The following is a 25065-nucleotide window of genomic DNA, read 5'->3' as shown; positions in this document are numbered from 1 at the left end:
TGTCCAATGTAGTAAAATGTATGATTTATGCCCTAAGATTTCACACATAAATGTGCTCATCAACGACGATACCATTTTCTAACTCCTCATTGGATGTAGTGAGCAAATTCCTTCTTACACTGCCTTTATAGGAAACCTTCTCTCATAAAAAATTGTAACTTTACTTCTTTGCCCTTGTAAGATAACACATTAATGTGTTACGTGGGAAAAAGAACATTGTCTAGTCACGTGGCACCTATGGCTAGACACATGACCACACGAAAATACCACTCCACCCCCTGTGAAATAGAAAATCACATCCATGTTGATGCCCTTGCACGCACTCTCATGGGCCCTTGAGTCGATCTAGGCAGCAATCTCTTCCCCTAAAGGTAAATCATGTTATTTCACATATGGGAGAGAGTTTTGTACATGTAGTGCGTAGTTTCATGCCTTGGAGGGGTTATTATGGAAAAACATTAAAAATAGGGGGTATATAAGACATTTTACAGGGGATGATGTTATAGTAATCCGAGTCTTATGAGAGGTGTCAATGCCCGCATGAAATTTTGAAATTAAATTAACGTTATGCAAATCTTTTACCCTTCACATTTATACTATATGGGGAAAAATAGGGCTGCAAGTTTGGCCTTGTCGGCCCGAATCCGCCCTAAGCTAGAATAAGACCTGCTTAAAGATTTCTGACCCTGAGGGCAGGTTAGGACCAGAAATTCTTGGCCCTGATTGAGACCTCGGGCTCAGCTCGACCCTGATTTTGATGAATGGAGAGAGGGAGAGCCTTTGTGAATCATTGATGAGTGGAGTGGAGCCAGATCCAAAGAATCCGTATCCGGATTGCTGCTATTTACTGTTATATGACTGTGATTTTATTTTTTTTAAATCCATTGCTAATTAATGTATGTGTATTGGAAGGATTGAATGAAATGAAAGAGTGCGATTGGGAATGTTGTATACATGTCACATGATTATCGATTGTTTTTATGTATCATGAGATCAGAATTATGTTATAAGTTTACAACATGTTATGCAATGAAATAACATGAATGATTGAACATGTAATGTATGATGCCAAAACACGACTCAATGAGGTATACCAGGCTTTGAGAGATATTGACGCTTCGGCCAAGATACTATCCTGACATTTTATTCTCTTTGAGAGGCATTGAGGCTTCAGCCGAGATATTGTCTGATGATGGGTATACCAAACTCTTGAGACGTTCAGACTATTTCAGATAATAAATATGTAACTCATGTAATGACTAAAATGATAATAAGAAACATAATTACTCATGTACAAAGACAAATGAATGATAACTCATAGATTATACATGTTGACTGGACTATTATAAATGATGAATGTATAAATGACATGATCGAACCGCATGAACCTGATTCGTATATTATTTGTATTCATATATGATAAATATGATTTATAGCCTGGTTGTTCATGTCGTACTCGATCATTAGGCTTCTACCTCACTTTAGGATGTAAACGGATCAAATTCAGTCGAATAGTGACATTGTCATATTCGCATCCGATTATATTCGGATGGATTCGGATAATATCTTATCGGTTTTCGAATGGATTCGGATGATTTCCGGTTAGTGATTTTTTGAATACAGATTCTCCTAAATGGATATGAACGCGGATTGAATACGAATTTTTGACTATTCGTTGACATCTTTACAGTTTTTATGATGAGGGTTAGGGTTGAGACTTGAAAATTCAACAACTACCCTTTCTTCTACTCTTCTTAATCTTTGATTTTCTCACATAGATACGTGAATCCATATATCACATTGCATAAAACAATATTTATAAACCAACAGAAAATCTAGAAAAAGAATCACATTATCTTAAGTTCTTAACTTATAAAATTATAAAAATAAGATTCAAAATCCATTAAGGTGCCTTAAAAGGATAGATTGACACAGAGATATATTTCAGATATTTTATTATAGTTGGATTGTAAACGAATCTGATAATAATCGATTGGATAGAGGGATTATTATATTCGTATCCAATTAATATTGGACAGATTCAAATTCTCCTAAACGGATATGAACACGGATTGAATACAGATTTTCGAATATCCGTTGACATCCTTATGCTCTACAGATCAAATGCACCTAATTGACATTTTAATTAAAAATTATATAAATTCCAGAACTTTTTTGGAAGATAACGACATACGAATTAGTAAAACCAAACACTAACAATTTTATTAGAATAAAAACATATTATATGATAAATTTATCATAATCAATACATAATAACGTGCAGCGCATTTATTGGATTCCACTTTAGAAAATAGATTACTCTAAAAAAAAAAAATAAAAAAAAAAACAATTAAACAAATGAAGGGAATCCAAGAATTAGATTTCAATTATTTACTGCTCATCCATTAGTTAATATCACTTGGAAAGAAAGCAATTGGTTCACCAAATTATCAAAATTGAGGTGTGAGGAACCACCAGGAGCAATGGCCTCTTCAGCTTTCTTCTTCCATTCCATGGCTTTGTTCTTCATCTCCTTAACCTTTTCTCCTACTATCAGGTCCCTCACAAGCCTTTCTACATCTTTCCTGTTCACATTACTATCAATCTCGTTGCCAATCCCCCAATGTACACTGGAATACCTGCAATTGGTTTGTTGCTCGGCGAAGAACGGCCAACAGATCACCGGCACACCACCACATATGGTTTCAAGTATAGAGTTCCAACCACAATGTGTTAAGAAACCACCGATGGCTGGGTGGTTCAGCACTTGCTCTTGCCGGCACCAACTCGCTGACATACCCCTTTCTTTGGTCAGAGTCTCGAACTCGGGTGGCAATATTGCCGAGTCACCCCTCACGAGATCGGGTCTTATGAACCACAAGAACGTCTGTTCGCTATTAGCGAGTCCCCAAGCGAACTCAACGAGTTGCTGGGCTGTCAAAACTGTGCTGCTTCCGTAATTCACGTAGACCACTGAACCGGGTTCTTTGGAATTGAGCCAATCGAGACACTCGGGTTCTTCTCTCCATAGATTGCACCCAATTGACTTTAAACCATCATCCTCGACTTGATTCAGCAGCAACTGTAAAGGTCCGATGCTGTAAACGCGAGGCAACATTGAAGAGAGAGCATTTAAGACATCTTTCTCAATTGCATCAAAGGAGTTTATAATGATCGCTGTAGCTTTTTTACTTCTTCCTGCCTCTCTCTTTAGAAAGTTGAACATGATATCGTTGGGATCGGTAGTTCTAACGAAACTCGGCATATCTCTTAAGCGCATATCCTTCATTCCGGGGATGCAATCGATCTCAGTGTCTAGATACCCATTTGTCAAGCAGTTCGTGTCTGTTACAGAAAAAATAAAAAAACAAAGCATGTTAATGTTTTCCGTGTAAGAATATTATCCAAGTTTCTAACAAGTGATATCAAAATTTATATACATGTGTTGTTAATAATAATAATAATAATAATAATATATTATTATTATTATTATTATTATTATGTACCTTTGAGTGGTGCAAGGTCTTTTCCGACGAGGAGATAATAGTGCATGTAGGCTAAGAAGCCACATGCACTAGGGGTCCAGAACAAAACTTCAGGGATTCCAAGTTCTTCGGCAGCGTCAAGAGTGAAGCTCATGACACCATCGGAGATTATGCAGGTGACCGGAGGGATGCCATCTGTGGTGTTGAGTTGGGAGAGAAGGGTACGAAAGGGGAGTAAACAATTCTTAGAGGTGGAGTCACACAGGGAAGGAATGTCTTCGTTGGCACCTACATCTGGAGGTGGGAGACCGTCAGGAATGGAGTGGAAATGAAAGCCAGGTAAACCCTTTAGAGAATCAGGGCCTCTTGATTTGAGTAAACGACTGTAACTGAGTTCGGTGTGGACGAAGGAGACATGGAAGCCTCTATGATGGAGAAGCTTTGCCACCTTAAACATTGGGTTTATGTGGCCCTGGGCTGGGTATGGGATGCAAACGACATGGGGCTTCCTTTGTTTCTCCTCTGCGCCAATATCAGAACCCATCTCTCTTCCCCAATTTGGATCCTCTCTTCCCCACCTCACTTCCCAGGTTTTATATATGGGGAAAATGAAGTTTGACAAGACAACAATAAGCTAATAATCTTGAAATAAAAAAATTGAAGTGACTTGAAGAGTGGTGGTTCAAAATTCAAATTTAAGATTTTAATTTGTAATTTTTTTTTTTTTTTTTTTGTCAAATACAAATTAACAAACACAAACACATACACCCTACCCACCCACCCACCCAATGTGGGACTCAACCCCACCGTGTGTGGACAAGCCATATCAATTTGTATCATATAATAATCAAAGTGCTGAACCCCACAAGTTGTAGGGTCTAAACAAACAGATCTCACAACTTCCATGGGGGTGTTGGTCGTTGACCCACCTTTGGCACTTAAGACCCATACCCCATAGAGGATTGAGCATGGTTCTAGTGCACAATATTGAATCGAGTATTGGTCACTTATAAAACCGATATGATATTGAAATGGATCGACTATATCAGACAAAATTACCCCTAAATCTTCTTAAAAAATAATTCTTTTTACCATTTTACCTCCTATCTGTACCGTATCATCGATACAGACAATATGATACCAATACTTAGAACTGTAGAGTTAAAATTCATCATTTCAAAAGCGACATTAGGGTATCTTTTGAATTGATTTTGTCAAAAAATAGATGTGGTCCTCTGGATTCCATATGAGTAGTGTGGGGTGTCCCAAGATTTGTCGTCGTACCTGATCTGCACTCTTGCTGGTGCAGGACTATACAACTAGGAATCTTATATTGAATAAGAAAAAATGTGTCATACTATAAGTAATTTTCAACCAATTTGATTAGAAGATTTTTTTTAAGGCTTATGACTCTATTCTTTTCAACAAAATGCGGCAGCCAGTGGGGTATTAATTAAGTAACGACCATCATTAAATTGCTGGCGTTGTTATCAAAGCCAAATGGAAAATGGAAAACCTGGTTTGCCAACTTTGAAGAGAATATGAAATAAAGAGTAAACATCCTTTATATCCCTTGAGGTTTGTTGACCTGTCATGTAGATGTCACAATTTTTATACTTTTACTTAGAGACCCTTGTTTGCCTATGCTCACCTGAGTCAATTTCTTATGTTCCTGCACGTACATATGAGAGGTAATCATTTGTCTCATTTTTGCCATTTACAAGGGGAGAACGGGTATTAATGAAAACAAAAAAAAGACAAGAAATTACCTCTCACATGTATGTTCACCTAAATATAGGTGCAGATGATTCATTCTCTGGACAAGAGTTTACCTGATCCATTCTGTGCTCACCTATGGTACTTTGACTAATGTTGTACATTCCCATGATCCTAGATTTCAACATATGTTTTACCCATATAGGAAACTTCTTTTTTTTTTTTTTTTCCTGTAAACTCCATTTGGTTCCAAGGGGAATTAAAGGGAAGGAAAGTGAAATTTTCATACTTAAAAAAAGAATTGTTTTAATCATTACCCCATGTGACAATATATCTAACTCCAAATCATTCCATATTTGGTTATTAAATTTCATTTTATTTTGCATCCATTTTCCTTTGGTTTAAAATGTAAAATAAATATTACATGTAAAATGTATCTTTATTAGATATTGTAAGAAATTTAAATAGTTTATACAATCACATAGGATAATGATTACAAAAGTTTCTTTTTTAGGTTTGAAAATTTTCCCTTCCTTTCTTTTTACTTCTCCTTGCAATCAAACGGAGCCTTAAGAAAATCCAATAGTTTGAACCTTTTGAGATTAGTTATCCTTATTCCTTGTGGCTTAAAAACAGTGGACTATTTAGGAAAGCTTCCTTAAAAGGATTAATTAATGTGATTTGTTAATTTTCATTACCTCATCAAGTGTGCTTTCTCTAAATGATCAATCTTTCTTGGAAGATGCTGATAAGAAGGCTTGATCTATTGGTCACATGAGCGAGAAAGAATATAAATTCTCACTAATAGGAACATTCTTCTTGATGTATGTGAAAGGTACATCGTAAAATCTTTGTTTTAATAGTTCAATTGATAAATAACATCATATTATGTTCAATTAAATTTTCTTCAAAGAAATATAAATAATTTAGAATTGATGCGTTCTAATGTTTGTGAATCTATGAAAAAGAAAACACGACCAACCAGTGATCCGCGTGCAATGCATTTATGCTAACGCATCTAAATGCAGTTATCATTTAACAATGCAGTTATCATTTAATAATGGACGCTACTTAAAAACAATTAAACAAATTTAGTAAAGGCCAAATGTTCTATGTGCTAGGGGCGTAGGCTGTGTCCTGACACATGGGGGTGAGCATAATGACCACCTTGCCCCCTAAATGGTAAAATATCCAGCCCATGTGTCTGGGTGCAGATTGCACTGCGGCACAGAGAACATTAGCCCTTAAATAAAAGATCGAATTTGATTTCAATTATCTGCCACTCTTCCATATTATAGCACATGAGAGAGTAATGTTGTCAAGTTCAACCCGATCTAGTTGGATAAACTGAAATGACGGATTCACTCTGTATTGAACCAAATCGAATTCTTATTAGTTTGATTTGGATTGAGATTATATGAAATTGATAGAAATGGAAATCAAATTAGACCAACTAAATGAATCGATAACAATTTTTTTTTAAAAAAAAAAAATCAGATAAAAAAAAATTGTCCCCATCTAAACTGCCAAGTGACAAATATTTTATATATATATATATATTTTTTTAAATATTGAACATTTAAAATAGGTGTGTGGTTAATGATTCCTATCACGGTCTATATTTTAGTACACTTCCCCCTAGCTCTCGCTCTACTCCTGCTAGTTTGGCTTATTTTTCTGTTTTGTTTTGCGTGGTTTGTTGAGCTGTCGCTCTACCTTTACTTTTAAGATTCTCGAATGGCTTGTGTTGTGAGGTTTACATTATCCTCTCTCTTTGTTTGAATTCTTATTTCTTTTTAGGGAAAAAAATAAGGCGTAATCGTTCAAATGGTTCTTCACCTAAACATAATAAGACTACACAAAATTATCATTCGGGCCCTAATGAATTTTAAAAAAAATCTCATTCAGTTAAATGCTCTTGCACGTGTTTTTATTGGTTCCTAAGCTAGTGCAGGAGCTATGATTAATATTTTCTTATTGTTTTTTTAATGGGAGAAAGAACGCCACTCGTTCACGCAGCACACGCTGACCCTGCATCTTGAAGCATGGCAATGACTAGGGGTGTGGCGGTTATTTCACACACCCCTATGTCAAAGCGCATGCGATATGCGTTGCGTGACCGGATGACGTTCTCTTTCCTTTTTTTAATATATTATTTTGTTCACAAACAAAGAAATAGTATAAAGAAGATTAGTTCCGATAAGATGTACCCTAAAATAATTAAATTATAATAATTTATTATATAATAGGCACAAATGTCTATTTTTGGAATAAAATAATAAGCACAAATGTCAGAACGTATCTCGTTGGATATTTCCTTGTTAAAATGGAGATGGCATTAATGACAATGGCAGTTGATACATACGAAAATACACTTATACAGGTGTCAACATATCCGTAAGGCTCTTCTGACAATACACGACTGTGTGGGCCACCCTTCATTAATACATTCATGATATTACATCTCCCAATCCCTTCTCAAGACAACCCAGCGTGACCGAACTTATACAAGTCGACTATGACAATTAATTATCCACTCAGTTGGATACAAACCGACCCAAAATATATAAAAAATAGTGTATGACAAAGGTAGATATTTACATTTATTACTTTTTACCGTTCCTCACACATATTGATACTTGTCCGATTATAACTTAATCATCAGAGTTACCTCGAATTAACCCCAGGCCAATCTGAATATTCTCCTTTTGTCTTGCAGGTCATCCACCTCAGTTCAGGCAGGAAACAACGGCAACAGCAGCAATTATTCACTAATTTATCAAAAAACAAAAGCAATCATTCACTAATGGCCGTTACTTAATCAACACCTTTGTTCCTAAACCAAGTGTAAACAACCCCACTGTATGCCGCATTTTCCCTGTAAAGAAATAAAGTCAGCTCTGGGAGTTGGGGACCTTTGGATTAGAATCACTTACCTTGCTGAAATGATAATTAAGTTCTGTTATTTTTTGGTCGACTGAGATGATAAGTTCTACAATGGTGGGTTTTCGGTTTTGTACTTTTATGACCTGATGGGGAGAGTAACTACTCTCCCTATATGCTAAATGGCAGTCATGTGTCCTTTTTCAAAACCCGCAATTTTCTTCTCTCATTAACCATTTGGTATATTTTTTTATTTAATAGGCAAAAGGTTTTATGCACAACCGTGCATGTATACCGTCGTGTCCTCAATAGTTGATTGGGGGAGAGAGAATGTATAATTACATTTTTGCCCCCATCCCATTCAAAACAGTTTCAAGGCACAGGTGCACAACAACTGAGTTTTTTTTTTATTTATTTTACAATATCAAGTGGGATTATGGGTGTTAAATTAACTGGTTTCGGTTAAACCGTTTAATTAAATGGTTTCATTTTTTAAATTAAAATTGATTCATTTCATGGATTCGGTTTAAACAGTTTGATTTGATTTTAGTAAATGATTTCTATTTGATTTTGGCACCTTTATATACATCTAAGACTGTTAAATGGTCTGATTGGTTAAACAATCCGATTCAATTAATTAAACGGTCTCAATTTTGAAACCAAAACCAAACTCATAGTAAACCTTAAAAAATCGGCACTAAGATTGTTCAATCAACTCAAGCAACAATTGTCCTTTTCACCTATTCTAGTTGACAAATGGATGGCCACGATCATGTGATTTGTGTGTTTTATGGTTGATGGCCCAAAATAATTCTGCACGATGATCATGTGATTGGGAGGGGTTGCAGCGGAGGGACATGGTGATCGGAGAAGAGGAGGTGGAAGGAAGTAAAGGGTAAAATTGTCAAGAAACGTACATGGTTGAGAGATGTAATTAAGTGGTCATTAAAAAGCATCTATTTGTTATGAGAATCGACATCCTCTACTTCCGCTTGCCCCTATTTTTGTGTGCGCTTTACACACAACGAGGCATGCAAAGACCGCCTTACCCCCGCTAGGGCAAAGCGCTCGGACAGGGGTATTTGCGCGTCCCATTGTGTGTAGGGTGCACACAAAAGTATGGGCAGACGGAAGTAGAGGATCCGAACTCTTTGTTGTGACCAATGGCATACATTTGTATGATTAATGGATAAATAAAAAGAATATACGATGTTGGCATGATATTTGTTTATAATAATCATTGATCCAATGTGTCCACCATATTTTTTTTTTTTTAGCTGTTTTATTCGAACAAAGATGTATATTGTTAGAATGTTAGGATTAGGAAAAAAAAAATTTCATGATAAGCCTAGGACATTAGAAGAAATCAATAAGAGGAATTAATTTAGTAAGCCAATTCAACATTCGAATCCGTCTAACAAATCCATATTCGAATTCGATCTGTTTATCCGATAGAGAGGTAATACCTTGGATAGAATTTGAATTCAAGTATGTGATGGATATTCGGGATATCCGGATATCCAATTCAAAATGTGTAGCCATCTGTTACAGCATGAGAGACAGAGTGAAGGGGGGGACCAAGAAAGAGTACTTATTTGCCTTGGAAGTCCAAACCACTAGGCTGGCTTCGGCGTGGGTGCGTGTGGTAGAGGCAATTTGGATCTTTTACTGTTGAGCTGCCCGATAGGACTGTGCTGCCTAGATACGGTGAGTTGTGCAATGACCGCCTTACCCCTGCCCGAGCACCTTGCCCGAGTGGGGGTAAGGTGGTCATTGCACGCCTTGCCATGTCTAGACAGCACGGTCCTATCGGGCAGCTCAGCAGTAGAGGATCTGAATCCGTGGTAGAGGAGAGTGTTTAAGGGGCTTGGAGTGGAGGCGATGGTTCAAGTGGTTCTGAACGTGATCAGTTTGCCGAACCTACTGGCTTAGATGCGTTCGGTAGGAGTTCAGTTCCTCTGCACGTACCAACAGGTGAACGTACATGTGAGAGGCAATCACATTTTAATTTGGTTTTCACAAAAACTCCTCTTCCCCTTGTAAATGACAAAAATAGGACAGATGGTTGGCTCTCACATTTACGTTCACCTATTGGTATGTACAGATGATCCATATTCTTCGGTAGAGGGGAGTGGTAAAGGGGTTTGGAGTGGTTCAGGACGTGATCAGTAATTTTTTATTAAAAGTTAGTTAAGATGTCATACTCATTTTATTTACCACACTAGAATTATTAAAATATTTCAAAACATGAATAAAAGCATAAGAAAAAAATATAAGAAAAACTAGGAATGTGTGTTGGCATAGAGTACACCTTAGGTTTCAGAGAGACTTTACCCTTAAAAAACAAAGAAAGATGACAAATTGGTAAATAAATAAACAAGGGGTATGAGATTGCTGTTGCTTCGTCGTGTAGCCCCTTGCACCAGTGCAGAGGCCAATGAAAGCATATATAGGGGCATCAACAGAGTTGGGGGTTTTGATTTCAAAAAGAGTCGGTTGGTAATTTCAAGTGTTTCTGTGTCTATACTTTGGACCCTAGGGCTCGTTCGGATCCATTCTTGTACGAGAACGCCTCACAGGCGTACGTACAAATAGAATCCACTCTGTGAGACCCATATGGAGTAGATTCCATCTGTACACTTGTGAGATCGATCGCTCCCCATGTGTCTGGGCGCAGATGCCACGCTCCCCACAGAATCCATCTTTCCCATTAACAAGTCAACAATTACGTCTTTTTCTGAATAGAGAGTGAAAATCGCTCACGAATCGGTAAGGGTGGTTTGTTTTTTTATTTCTTATCAGAGAAAAAAGGGAAGGTAGTTTTTTCATCTCATGATGTCGTTAGGTAAAACGTAGGCATCAATGGTGGCCCTAAAACGAATCATGTATGGCTATGATCATGTTTCCTTTATAAGATGATTCTCTGGACGGCCGTGATGAAATGGATCAACAGTCCTCCCTCGCTAACTACAAAGAAAGAAGGGGAAGGACCAACTCAGTTTCTAATTAAGGGAAGAAGCATCAACCATATCATCCGATATATATGATAAGAGAAGTACCTGTCCATCTCCTCTAAACCGCTTCTGCCTAATTAAAAGCCTCACAACACGCTTCATCTTTGCCTTCTCTTTCAATTTTAGTTGTGGATGTGGTGGTGGATCTTCTCCATTTTCACATTCTTCTCCCACCTCTTCTCTTCTTCTTCTCCTTCTTCTCTTCCTCCTCCTTCTTCTTCTTCTTCTTCTTCGAATTATCTTTGAATCTCATCTCTTCTCTCCTTCATGGGAGAACATCATACACGTTCCCCATTAGACTCCAACAGCATCCTTGGTGTTCCAAAAGGTGCCTCCATTAAAGATGTTTGCAAGGCCTACAAATCCCTTGTCACAAAATGGTATCCTGAGCATAAGAATTCTACTTCTAGCAAAACTGATGATGAAGATTCCAAGTTAAAAGCCCTTAATGAAGCCTACTTTGAGGTACATCTACCTTCGTTACATCAAATCACCAATTGCATCCATTAATTCCACTCTTTGTCTAGGTCAATTTTGCATTCATTGTCCGACGATAAAAAAATAAAAAAATGATTGTTTTTATCATCCGAGAATGCGCAAAATCAACCTAAAATGATACCAATCACAGCCTTAATTTGTGGTTCGCCATTTGTTTTTTCTTTTGCTTTACCTTGCTAAGGCTTTGTGGTGTGGAGCCTCCTTTTGGGGGCTTTGTGTATGCTTTCTGTTATCTACATTTTCTGCATCTCTTCTCAGGCCCTTCGCAAGAAACAAGATAATGGGGGAGGGGATCATCTCTTTAACCAGTATGGGAGGAGCGTTGATGATCAGTTCTACACACCGTCGTTCCTCTCGAGCACGCCAAATCGGAGATGTCAAACCCCATCTCCGGTTTCGAGTCCACTTTCGAGAAACGTAAGCCGAAAGGGCAGTAGCACCACCCCAAACAGCCCTAGTGAGGTATCGCTCTCGAGAAGCACGAGCCGTAGCAGCACCATTTCCACAAGCCCTAATGAGCCACCACCGATCTCGAGAAGCAAAAGCAGCACAAGCCGAAGGAACGCCACCAACATCCCCATCTCTCCTAAGGAACCACCACTCTTGAGAAGCATGAGCAAAAAGAGCAACTCCACACCTATCATGTTTTCCTTCTCAAATACAAGGACTAAACCCCCACCAATTGAGAAGCAACTAGCTTGTACCCTTGAGGAGTTGTTGAATGGATGCACCAAGAAGATCAAGGTCACTAGAGATGTCATTACCAATACTGGGTTAGTCATTTTATGGTTAATTTCCCTTTTACTATTAGTTGTTATCCTGGGAAGATAGATATACTCATCATGGCCATTCTCTGTTTCAGATTGATTGTTCAAGAAGAGGAGATGCTGAGGATAAAAGTGAAACCCGGATGGAAGAAAGGAACAAAGATTACATTTGAAGCAATGGGAGATGAAAAACCAGGATTTTTACCAGCAGACATCATCTTCTTGATTGCAGAGAAACGACATCCTATATTCAAGAGAGAAGATAATGACTTGGTCTTGTCAATAGAGCTTCCATTAGTAAAGGCCCTCACTGGTTGCACCCTCTCTATTCCTCTCTTGGGTGGAGAGAAGATGGGTTTGTCCCTGGATGAGATTGTTCACCCTGGTTACATAAAGATAATCCCAGGCAAAGGCATGCCTGATCCAAAAGAGAATGGAAAAAGAGGAGATCTGAGACTCAAATTCCGTATCAATTTCCCAACACAGTTGAGCGATGAACAACGCTCTGAAGTTGTTGATGTTCTTCAAAATTGTGATTAAAATAAAAAGTTGTTTCCCTTTTTTATGTTTCTTTGAAAATTTTCTCTTGGCATTCACATTCACTGCCAATACTCAAATCTTGTACTACAGTGTACCATATAAAAAATAGAAGCTTAATATAGTCATCCAATATGACCTACACAGCCAGCATTTCCAGCCACAGTAAAAAAATCAGTGGCTTGGTACAAGATTGAGAAAGCTGGAATTAATATGACTGTAGAAATTAAACAAAAAAAAATACTAGATTTCCATTAACGAAACAGAGACAATTGGGCAGCCAAGAACAATAGCTTACATTAATGAAGAGCCTAGAAATAACCAAATGGAACAACTGATCTGTATTCTCCACAAGCACTGATACTGATACCACCCCCTTTGTGTCCAGATACAAATTCCTTCCCAACCCAGCCCCTGTGCAACTTCCAGAACATTAAGTTTTATTGCAGGTTCACCAACTAAATAATCCAGTACCCTGGCTGATCACCAAGAGTGTCTGCCTGGTTTGCAGATCATGTTAAGATTATGGTGGGTTCTGTTACAGAAAACCATTTCTTTATCCATAAACTCCTCATAAACCTTTCCTAACTCAACTGGGTATAACTTTCTGGATACCAGTTTCCCCCAATACTCTGTGTGGTTGGTGGAGAGGATAGGAAATCCACTCAATGGTTAGAATTTAGTATGAAGACAGATCTATGGTATGAACAAACGTAGCAAGCAGGCTTCAGAAGTGAAAATAAACTGCTAGACCAAAATATAACCATATTTAAATGTAACATCTGGGCAGGACAAAGATAGAAGAAAAGAAGGAAAGGGGAAAAAAAAAGGTGGGGATCCAATGCCATGTTCTGATCCATCTTTTCCCAAGGTTACAGGTCCAACCATATGGTAATCACCAGGTTTTAAAATATTCATCTTGCTCACAACCAATGGATGTTGACTGCCTCAAAATTGAGCTCCTTAACAGACCCAACATTTGATTGAGAATCCCTCAAAACACAAACCATTTTCACACAATGAACACCAATGAAAAACCAATCGCCGAAATCGAATATTTTGCAAACAATAAACATCATTCTTCATTTATATTGGAATAAATTAACATAACTTACAATCGAGTTGGTAAAAACTAGAGTAATACAAAAAAATGAAGCAAAGTTACACAATCACTCAAACCCTAGGCCATCCAATCAAAGCACGAATTATACCAAATATACTGCCCTCAAGTAGAGCCTTGAGCAATCTTTGTTTTGCAGGGGTGTATGGAGGATATCTCATGGGTGCATCACCACCAAAACCTCGGTGCAGAACTGCCTTCTTGTGGCTAAAAGCTTCAAATGAGAACTTTCCATGGTAAGAACCGGTACCACTTTCTCCGACTCCTCCAAAAGGTAAAGAGGGATTTGCAAGCTGCACCATCAGATTCAAAATACATTAAAGGATTCCCATACCTACTCAAAATGCATGTCCACCTGTTTGCTAACACCTTAGCACTAAGCATTTTACATGTTAATTAATCAAATCATCATTCCCATATCCAAACTGCAACCATTTTGGCATACTGGGGTTTTGACATCCCATTTATGTATAAACGTTAATATGGATAGAATGTTCTAAGTTCAGTTGTAGTATACTCACATGGACAATCGTGTCATTGATGAGCATCCCTCCTGCAGAGATTGTACTCACAAATTCTTCCTCAAGCTTTTTATTATTGCTGAAGAGATATGCAGCGAGAGGCTTTGGCTTTGAGTTAATTACATCAAAGCTATTTTCCACCTTGTCAACCTTTTCCAGAACAGATTGAAAAAAAAAAAAGTCATTGTTGACATCTAGTGCTTAACATATATGCAAATGCATTGAAGTAGAAAAGATAACAGTTTTAGCTTTATCATCTTTCTAGATAACTAGGATAAATAGTATGAATGAAAGAAAATATACCGTGACAATGGGAAGTAAGGGCCCGAAAATTTCTTCATTCATGATCTTAGAGTCTTCTGGAGCATCCAATAAGATGGTGGGGGAAATATATCTGCAAGTTGTGAAAAGAAGCATTGATGGTCATAATTGTTTGTCCCTACATTAGCTAGCAAACCCAGAAGGGTAAGGATGATAACAGTAGTAATAACAGCATCAACAACAAAAGTTGGTGACGGCAGAACTCACAATCGTTTCTCATCCCGTTGACCTCCATGGATTATCTTACTTGAAACCTTATCCTCGTCCAAGAGCTGTGTCAAGCGTGCAAAATGGTTGGAGTTCACAATGCGGGACATATCTTTTGATTCCTTCGGATCCTTCCCAAAAAATTGTTCCAATGTATTCTTCATAGCATCGATCTGATGAAAAAAGAAATGGCATCAATGGAAGAATCATAGAGCGAGACATGGTTTGCAATAATTCCTTCAAGCGCAAGAATTTCTACCAATGTAGGAGCAAAAGCTTTTGTGGTTATAATGTAATCTGGAGACACGCAGGTTTGTCCACTATTGCTTCCCCACTTTCCAGCAACTATCCTTCTAGCCGCAACCTTCGAATCGCATGGACAATCAAATCAGCATACCAAAAATCACAGGAACTATAGTTATCAGTAAAAGAAAATGATTATGGCATTATATCATGAGTAGTAAAGTAAAGGGCAAGTATTATACCTCCAAGTTGACATTTGAATCAACAATTAGAGGAGATTTTCCTCCAAGCTCCAAAACCACAGGTGTGAGGTGCTTTGCAGCAGCAGCCATAATAATACGTCCCACCTTTCCATTACCTGCTTATTTGATGATTTGTTACTTGATCAAGATAAAGCCCAGGAAAAAAAAGCCAACTATAATACACCCAACCAACAACTTGAGATGATTACTAAAAGGATCCTAGCGTTGTTATTTTTTATTTTTAGAATATTTTTATCAACAGATTAGAGGAGCTAGAAGAACATGGTGCAGTCGAAAATGACCTGGAGAGAAGTGAGAAAAGATAAAGATGGCTATGGCTTAACAAGAAATATGAGTCTAAATAGAGTTGAATGAGAAACAGGATTCATCTAGCCAGCCAATTTAGTTGGAAAGGCTTAGTTGGGATTTATTAGTCAGATAGAATGTATCTGCGACTCTGTGTTTCATTTCTCACTGGTATTTAGTTGGGCAGAAAATAGCATTTCAGAACTTAAGACTTTTCTAATCTCCCAATTTTCTTTTTCTCTTGTCCCCATTCCTTCTGCTTTATTTTTGGGGTTCTCAATTACAAATTAGAAGCAACATTCCATGCAGAACTGGGATCTAATTTCCCCTTTTCCCCCTATTTTCTTCAAGTGTCAATTTCCGTTAATTCCCTCAATTCTTTTATGGGTGCAAAATGCAATATTTACGTTCATATATTCCTTTAGGCTTTCCATATTTTTCATATTATTTTCAATTTCAAAGTAACAAAAGCTTTTTCTATGATGCTCTGATTTCTTCACATGATTTTTCACAAATATTCTCATGATCAGTTTGATCCAACTGGCTGATTGGACCTCCAACCCTGTCCAGGTCAATGACCAATACAAATATGCAAATAATGTGAAAATCATATGCATACAAGATATGCAAATCTATGATGAACTATGACACTAGTATATCCATCCATACATATTTACTCCATATTTACATATTTACACAGTCCCAAGTATGCATACATGGATATGCAAACGAGGAGGAAAATCATATGATCTTAGAGTTTCTATTGCACCACAAGTTCAATCAATAGAGTTATATCCAATGTAATAATGAGCCTGATGCACGAGGCACACACCTTGAGCCTTATTTCTTTGCTGGCATTACTATAATAAGACACACGCCTTTGTGCACTTTTGTGTGCTTATAGGCCTTTGTGGTTTTGCTGCTATATTTCAAACAATCTAAATATAAGCTTTGTTCGTTGGACCATTTTAGCCCTGGGGGTCCACTTTGGTTGAGGAAAATATGCCTTCTGTTTTGCAAGTTGATTACGTTACTATAAAGAATAGATTTGTTATCTTGTGTGATGGTCTTGTTGCTAAAGGGGCCATTGCTTAGAGCAATGGTAAAAGGTTCGGACAGCCAGGACAAATGTCCAGGTTCAAGTCTTAAGGATAGCCACTTTGCGCACAAATGCCAAAGGTTAGGACTGACTCCAAATTCACCCCTCGCAGGACCCCACATGGGTGGGACCAGCACTGAGTAATGGCCCTTTCTATGTGCTTCTTGATGATTACTAGTAAAATTTACAAAGGTGTGTAAAGTTATTGTCACACTATCTTAGTTGCTATAAGTTATTTCACAACATTATTCTGATTTTTGTTTACATGTTATTGAAAATTGCACATCACTAAAGTCGGGTGCATACCTCTCCTTATTCCTTATTACTCATGCACAAGGAAACTTTGGCACCTTCCATTGTGCCTCTTCCATTAATTACTCAAGTTACACCTATGCTAGATTCCTTCCACCAAGCTTAAATTTTGAAAGTGCATGGCTTTATAAAACAAATTTCTCCTCTTCATAATTTAATCAAATAAGATCAACAATAATACCAGAGAACAAATTGGAGGAGAAACAAAGATTTACAATATATATATATATATATATATATATATTTGAATATAACTATGGTTGCTTTATGTTGAATATGATTTTCAACCAGTAATGTTTGAAGATGCTACAGATATAAGTTTGACCTTCTGTTCTCTGAAAAAAGTCATAGATACAGAAAATAATTTTGATATTTAGTCCAGGGAAATGAAAATGGAAATACCAAACCACCATGTAATTTTTCTAGAAGTAATGGATATAAACCTGTATAGAAAATTTTATCCCAGTTCTGCTCCAGCAAGGCAGTTGTTTCATCAACATTCCCCTCAACAACTCTAACGGCAGATCTGTCTACATACTCTTCTAAGTACTTCGCGAAAAATGAGGATGTTGCTGGAGAAACTTCTGATGGTTTTAAGACCACAGCATTGCCAGCCGCAATAGCACCTATGACTGGATCAATAGCTAACACTGGAAGGGAAAATACATATTAATTTTGTCAGATAAAAGGGTAACATGATTTTAAGAGCATATTATACTTCAAAAGGACTATTTGTTTACAAAAACAAGGAATCCTTGCATCAAACAAAATACTACTAGAACAAAGAAAATGTGAGAAGTTCTTCATATATTCAAATAGAAAATTAAATTGGAAACAATGGGTGTAAACCTTTGTATTCAGAAAAAAAAAAAAAAGGGGCTCATACTTCTCACCATGACTAATGGATCAGTCAATTTCATAGTTCAAAACCTTGGAAAAATTTTGGTGATTTTGACATTGCCGAGACAACATGTTACACGAATCAGGGATGCAACACTGTTTCGGTCAAAATTTTGGTCATTTCAGTAAATTTCGGTCATGTCTACATTGTACACAAAAATGCAGTGTTTTAACAAAAAAATCAGTCATTTCGACCGTTTGCACTCCAAAATGGTCAACTGAAACTCATGGCAACTGTTTCAGAGAAATTTCGGTCATTTTGGTCAAGCCGAAACGAGACCGAAACTTGGGTTTTCGAACTCAATTTGACACTAATGGATCATTCAATTTTACAAAGTGTTCATGGAAGAGAACAAAGAGACTTTTAAGGGGGGGAAAACTTGGATGCACCCTATTGGCCATTCACCTGGGTCTTGAAAGGTTGGGCCTCCAAGAGGACAAAATGTGTATACACTTGATAAAACAAAAAGGTAGAAGTAGCTAAAACGTGAGGAGAAAACTGCAGGTTTGAGCCCAAGGTCATCATCTTCTTCCAGCCCTCTAAAACAACCACCATGTCTTGAAATGCATCCTTTTCCTACTTCAACCAGGGTGGCCAGCTGGATTTCATTCAGAAGGTCACTACCCTTGGGCTGACTTTACACTGTCTTGGAATACATGTAAGGATAGGGAATGGGCATATTTTTCAGGATAGGTACAGAAAAATGCACTTAAGTTCTAGAGCCTAGATACCAGATAACTCTAGTTATCATTATTTCATTTGTTTCCTTATCAAGAAGTGTAAAGGGGACCACAGGACTTTCTTCAACATCTGGGATGCATTTATTCATGGCAACCCTTTGTAACCCCTTTAGTGAATTCAAATATTAAATAATCAATTTAAAAGAAAAAAAAAACCTAAAAGAAAGGTCACTAATCAAAATTTTTTTTAAAAAAAAATTAAGGGGGGAAAAGAAAAGCAAAGATAACTTATATAGTTTGGAAGCTGAAAGGAAAAGCAAATGCATCATGGACTCTTTCCAGGTTAGTCCAACAAGGAGGGAAACATGGACAAAAAATAGTCATATTCAATATAACAATTATAAAGAGTTCTCTTTTAATGAATCAATATAGAACTATAATCTTGCTTGTTTTACTGTTAAAAGAAAGTGCATGAATATTTGAATATGTACTGGTTTTTTTAGGCGAAAATGATGCAATAAAAAAGAACATAATGCAGCTATAAGCTAGGGATAATCATATCTAGGAGTTTGCTTCCATCTCAATATATTTAAGTTTGAAGAGGAAATATAATCGATGAGTTTAAATACAACGTAAGGAACAAGATAGTAACATAATGCAGCTATAAGCTAGGGATTATCATATCTAGGAGTTTGCTTCCATCTCAATATATTTAAGTTTGAAGAGGATATATAATTGATGAGTTTAAATACAATGTAAGGAACAAGATAGTAACATAATGCAGCTATAAGCTAGGGATTATCATATCTAGGAGTTTGCTTCCATCTCAATATATTTAAGTTTGAAGAGGATATATAATTGATGAGTTTAAATACAATGTAAGGAACCAGATAGAAACATACAGAAAGGATAGTTCCAAGGTGCAATAACCAATACGACGCCAAGTGGTTCCGACACAATTTCTGCAGATGATGGGAACGTTAAAATTGAACCCTTGACCTGCACAAATCACAAAACATTGCACTTGATGGTTACCTTTTACAATGCCAAGGACTAACAAAATAACATGCTGATAATTGTTTCCCATGAGAGAATGATCCAATAAAATACCTTTTCTGGCTTCATCCATTGTTTTAAGTCCTTCAGCGCATGATTACATGCAGACTTTGCCATTGAAATCTGTGCAGCAAGTGAAATGAGTCAAATATAGAGAATAGAAGAGTAAATAAGAAAAATACAAATCACAAGGAGATTTAAAACAGAGAAGCACAGGTACATATGTTATGGATGTCTGGTATAAAGAAAGTACAAAAGAAAAGGTTCAAAACACAAAAGGAATATATCAATTCCAGAACCTCTTGTTTCTCCCCCCCCCCCCCAAACCCGGGGCAGATCTACATATTGATATTGAAGATTGGCCACATGCTTCAGAATATTTAAAACACAAAAGGAGTAATCAGATAAACATGCATACTGGTTAGTTACTAGACTATACTGTTCAGAGAAGAAGATGCTTAAGAGTTTGATCTGAACCCTATATTCCAAAACAGACTTTTGTCAGCCCTCCCAACTTCCACTCAGATTCCTCTATAGAGGATATCTTTAACCATTATTTGCCACTCCCATAAGCAAGTCAATTATCATGCTTGAACTGGACAACTTTCCTAATTAAAAATCCTGTATATAATCACAATGACACACCTCCATATGGTATGATGTCCATGCCAACCTCGGGAGCCCTTTATACCTGGACATATAAGAGCTGTATTCCTGAGGATGACCATCAAATTTCCAGCCCCCATTTTCTTTGGATTTCACCTCATCCCAATTGACAACATGGAGCTTAACCACATCATTCCACCCATACCAAGAGACCACTATCGGCAAAAGGGAGGAGCTTTATAAATATGAAACTTAAACATAGGAAGAGGGTGACACTAGGAACGACAGATCCATTTTCAGCAGGACTCCAGCTGCTATTAATAAAAAGAGAGCTTCCAAGCCTATTTATCAAGATAGCATAGCTTTCTTGATTGTCTACGAATTGACACAATTAAGCACTGTATTTTGATAACTAAATAACAACAGAATAAAGTTTTCTACACATATTTAAGTTTTTTATACGTGCAATCACAGACCTGGATCAAAAATCCAGGTTGTATTAAGAAAAAAATTTCAGGGGTAACCTGCAAAGTTCAAAATGCTTATTATTTTCAATAGACAGCATTTGGAGCATTCAAAACAAAGAGATCTACCCCACCCAGTGTCGACTGAATAAATTAGACTGCCAGCAGGCAATCAGAATGCCATAAGTTGTTCCATTCCTTACAAATCAAAGACCTGAAATCCTAACAAAACTAGGTCTGTTTCCATTAACGGCTACTGCTTTCATCCAGGAATTATGGCATCTTTCATAATCATAACGGTACTCCACAATAATCAATCCTCTGTAACAATAAATCATGCAACCAGTGACAGTCAAAATAGATTAAAAAAAAAATTCATGCATCTAAACAGCAACATTCCTTTGATAATCTTTTCTACAAAACATTCCTGCATCAATTCTTACCCATGTTAAAGAATTAGTGTTCAACAGTTTTTAATATATATAAATAACTCAAAATTCATAACTACCTACACCTGAATCATTGAACCTTCTCCAACCTAATTGAATAGAATCTTGATTTCCTACCTAAAACCCGCTTCACTTTTCACTTTATAGCAGAGCAATTTCTCCGCTAAACTTCAATAAGTAGGTCGCAATTATGTGTTCTGGAAATCCATTGCTTTTAGCACCTTAAATCAGTAATATTTATCCAAAATAAGATCAAAACTCTACACATTGATAACCAGAGCAATCTCTCCTCTCCAGCAACATTAAGAGAGAAAAAAAAATCTATTTTAAATCAATACTCTGTCATAACGTTGACTGACCCCTTCACCATAATTAATTTCTTAAAGAACCAATTCGAATCAAATTGTAAAAGAGAGACAGAAACACAGCCATGTAGTTGTATGGACCATGGATCTTGAAAACATAAGAGAGACAGAGAGAATCAATAGAGTACCTCGGTGACATGTGCTTCAGTTTCCGGCTTCGAAAGGTCCGTATAGAGAGCTTCGACGATTTCGTTCTCCTTTTCAGAAACTAGCATGGCGATGCCCTTCAGCTGCGCTACTCTCCATTCATAGCTCTTTGTCTTGCCGGATGCGTAGGTGGTTCTAAGTTCTTTCATGAGCGATGCAGCGGCGTCGTTATCGAATCTCTGCTTCTTGAGCTCCTTCTCACCCGCCATGATCGAGAGATAGAGATAGAGAATTTAGTTTCAGAAGAGTAAACGATGAAGAGAGAAAGAAAGACCGAGATGACTTCAGACTTGAGAGAAAAGCAAAGCAGCCAAAAGAGACTCAATTTTCCAAAGATACAAACGCCAAGGTCCTTTATATAATGTTTCCTGCAATTGTCATATGTTGTTTAGCGCCACAGTTTATTACTCCTTTTAAAACAGGGCAGTGGTTCCCCACTTGGTTCCCCCACTTGGCGTAGTGGCCCACCTTTTGCATGTGAAAAAGTCTCAATGTGAACCACTAGACTCACGGGTAGGGATGTAAACGGATTGGATTTGGCTCGGATAGTGTTATATCCGCATCCGCGTCTGATTAGCTTTTGGATGGATTCGGATAATGTTAAATGAATATGGATATGGATTGAATATTTTATTCGTTTACATGTAAATATATCTTTTCGGATAGTTATAGCCTATCTATATCCGCATCCGTTTAGTTTTCAGGCGGATTCGGATAATGCTAAACGGATACGAAAATGGATTTCAGCTATTCATTTAAACCCTTATTCACGGGTGATTTTTTCTTCTTTTAAGGGTAGAGGTTTTGGAAATAGATATCCTCCGGCCGTGGCAGGAGTTGGAGGGTCTAGCCCGGCAAAACGACAACAAAAACAAGGGTGGGCTGGTCATTTCATAAGTGAGTCCCACGTGGGCCCCAACCGTGAAATGACCAAACCCCCCTGTTTTTGGGGTGGTTTTCGAGCACTGGACCCTCTAGCTCCCTCCCCGGCTGGAGGAGAGCTGGATCTTAAGGTTTCTCAAGAAGATAGGGTGGAAAATCAGATGAATAAGAGGATAAAAGATTGGTACATTTCATTAAGAAAATTCTCATTTTTGTCTTAATAGAGAGAGAATATCAGTGTAAGTCTCATATCTAATTATGTGAAATGATGTGAGAAGGAATTCTTTTTTTAAGTCATAAGGATATTTTTCCTTTTAACGGGTTGAGGTTTTATTTGACATCAAAGTAAAAAACAGGGCACCAATAAAAGGGTGAGAGATGGATTCATTCAAAATGGGCTCATATTTTGTTTAATGAGCGAGAGAGAGAGAGAGAGAGTGTGTGTGTTAATGTGGGAGTCAATCTAGTGGTTTGGTTGGCCACAGGATGTTATGTAGTCGGACCTAATGTCCATCATATAGTAGATCAGTTAGGACCCAAATTTTGTGTATAAACAACTTCCATGGCACTTCAAAAAATACTATTAAATTTGAAATCAAGTATAGTTAGTTATGTGGCATTTTGAAAAACAAATGGATAGGTTTTTTTTTTTTTTTTTTGGGTAGGAAAAAACAAATGGATAGTTAAAAGTTACAAAACAAAGAAGTCAATAACAACAATATGTTTTTATCAAAAAACACATAACAACAATATGAAGAAACTTATCCTTCTTTAATAATAAATATAGACCCAAATTACCCATTAGGAAAGAAACATTATGCAGTAAAGAAAATAATTCCAAAGGCCAACCTGACTCTGTGGTCTGATTCATCCACTCAACCATATTTTGACAATTCGTTCAAAGTTATAGATTTTTCTATTCCACTCTAGTGTCCCTTACAAGTTGCAATGCTCTAAATTATGTCTCATGGGTAAAATAATGGTTAAAATATAGCATCGAAGCCCAATCCGTCTTTCTTGTAATTAAATAAAGGGAAAGTATTCATATACAAGAGATTCTCCCATCAACTCCATCAAATAAGAAAATTAAGGGTTTTTATTTCATTTTAGATTGCATTTAATGTAGGTCGTGCACATACAGGCAGTGCATGAAAATTTTACTATTAAACAAAAGTAGACATCACAAGTTAAAGTAGATATGCCTACGAAAAATAAACATCTTGAATCATAATCAAAATGCAAAATTTCAATTAAGGATTTTCAAATCAAAGATCCATCTAAAAAAATTTTTTTTTTTTTTGGTAATGATCTAAAAATAATTTAAATTAAAGTAGAAAAGTTGGGACAAAGGTAACGGAAAGCAAACATAAAATTCGACAATCCCAATGCCTAGTGGGCATGGTTTGGGAAATCGGTAATTGGATCGTTGGCTCGGCCGTTGTTGGGCCGAATCACACTCAAAATCTTAGATATTTCTTTGTTTTTGGATCTTTGGACCGATGCTAGGGGTTCTTGAAGGTCGATTCCAATCCGATCCGGATCAGAATCGTCACTATCCGATAAAGTCTCTGACTCCACATTTTAAAACCTTGCCCTTGTGGTTTTTCTTTTGAGAACTCAAACATAGAATAGTTTGAGGTTAGCTGATCAGCATGGTTTTAGTGCATAGAATCGGATCAGGTATCGATTACTTACAAAATCGATACGATACTAATACAATATTGGCACGGATCGGGCGTATCGAACAAATTTGTCCTTGATTTTTCTTAAAAACAGGTTTTTGATTGTTTTTACTTTTTATCGTTATCAGATATGATATCAGCATGGTATGAGGTCGATGCCTGCAATACAATATGGATACCTTAAACCATGTTGGTCAGGAACTGGGGAACCCCACACCAAAAGGATTTCTACTTTGCATTGACCCACACTTTTATGGAAAAAATTATCACACAACGCATATTCTAATGTACACAACACAAGCACAAGTAACTTGTAATCATTACCCTATTTTATTTTATTTTATTTTTTGGATGAAATGGTTTTTTTCCCCCTTCTTCTCAAGTAAGTAAGCAGCATAGAGGAGCACACCAGAAATGTTTGTACATAATAGAGCACTGAGGTCCATGGATTATTGGATTTTAGTTTATATTGTCGTGTCATTGATACTGTATCGATTGATCTATATCAATCTAGTATTGGTATCAGTCATGTTCAATTCTGATACAAATTGATCGATATGAT

The 25065-nt window shown here is 37.0% G+C and overlaps 3 protein-coding genes across 3 annotated transcripts; 1 reads left to right on the top strand and 2 right to left on the bottom strand.

The window, feature by feature from the left end:
• Window positions 1-2398: 2398 nt before the first annotated feature.
• On the bottom strand, window positions 2399-4029 carry LOC122668283 (7-deoxyloganetin glucosyltransferase-like). The gene is made up of 2 exons (XM_043864868.1): window positions 3507-4029; window positions 2399-3345 (listed from the first exon to the last, which is right to left on the bottom strand). The coding sequence occupies exons 1-2, from the start codon at window positions 4027-4029 to the stop codon at window positions 2399-2401; spliced, it is 1470 nt and encodes a 489-aa protein (XP_043720803.1).
• Window positions 4030-11352: 7323 nt separating this feature from the next.
• LOC122668282 (dnaJ homolog subfamily B member 5-like) lies at window positions 11353-13016 on the top strand. Its single transcript, XM_043864867.1, has 3 exons — window positions 11353-11563; window positions 11855-12369; window positions 12459-13016. The coding sequence occupies exons 1-3, from the start codon at window positions 11366-11368 to the stop codon at window positions 12901-12903; spliced, it is 1158 nt and encodes a 385-aa protein (XP_043720802.1). The 5' UTR covers window positions 11353-11365; the 3' UTR covers window positions 12904-13016.
• A 941-nt stretch (window positions 13017-13957) lies between these two features.
• Window positions 13958-22195, bottom strand: LOC122667950 (aldehyde dehydrogenase family 3 member H1-like). The gene is made up of 10 exons (XM_043864445.1): window positions 21921-22195; window positions 19963-20031; window positions 19755-19851; window positions 17715-17921; window positions 15555-15670; window positions 15329-15433; window positions 15070-15242; window positions 14845-14935; window positions 14542-14691; window positions 13958-14313 (listed from the first exon to the last, which is right to left on the bottom strand). The coding sequence occupies exons 1-10, from the start codon at window positions 22146-22148 to the stop codon at window positions 14074-14076; spliced, it is 1476 nt and encodes a 491-aa protein (XP_043720380.1). The 5' UTR covers window positions 22149-22195; the 3' UTR covers window positions 13958-14073.
• Between the last annotated feature and the right edge of the window lie 2870 nt (window positions 22196-25065).

This window comes from Telopea speciosissima, chromosome 7 (assembly GCF_018873765.1).
Source record: "Telopea speciosissima isolate NSW1024214 ecotype Mountain lineage chromosome 7, Tspe_v1, whole genome shotgun sequence".
Lineage (NCBI taxonomy): Eukaryota > Viridiplantae > Streptophyta > Magnoliopsida > Proteales > Proteaceae > Telopea > Telopea speciosissima.
Note: the sequence above shows the minus strand (reverse complement) of the source record. Positions and strands in the feature narration are given on the sequence as shown.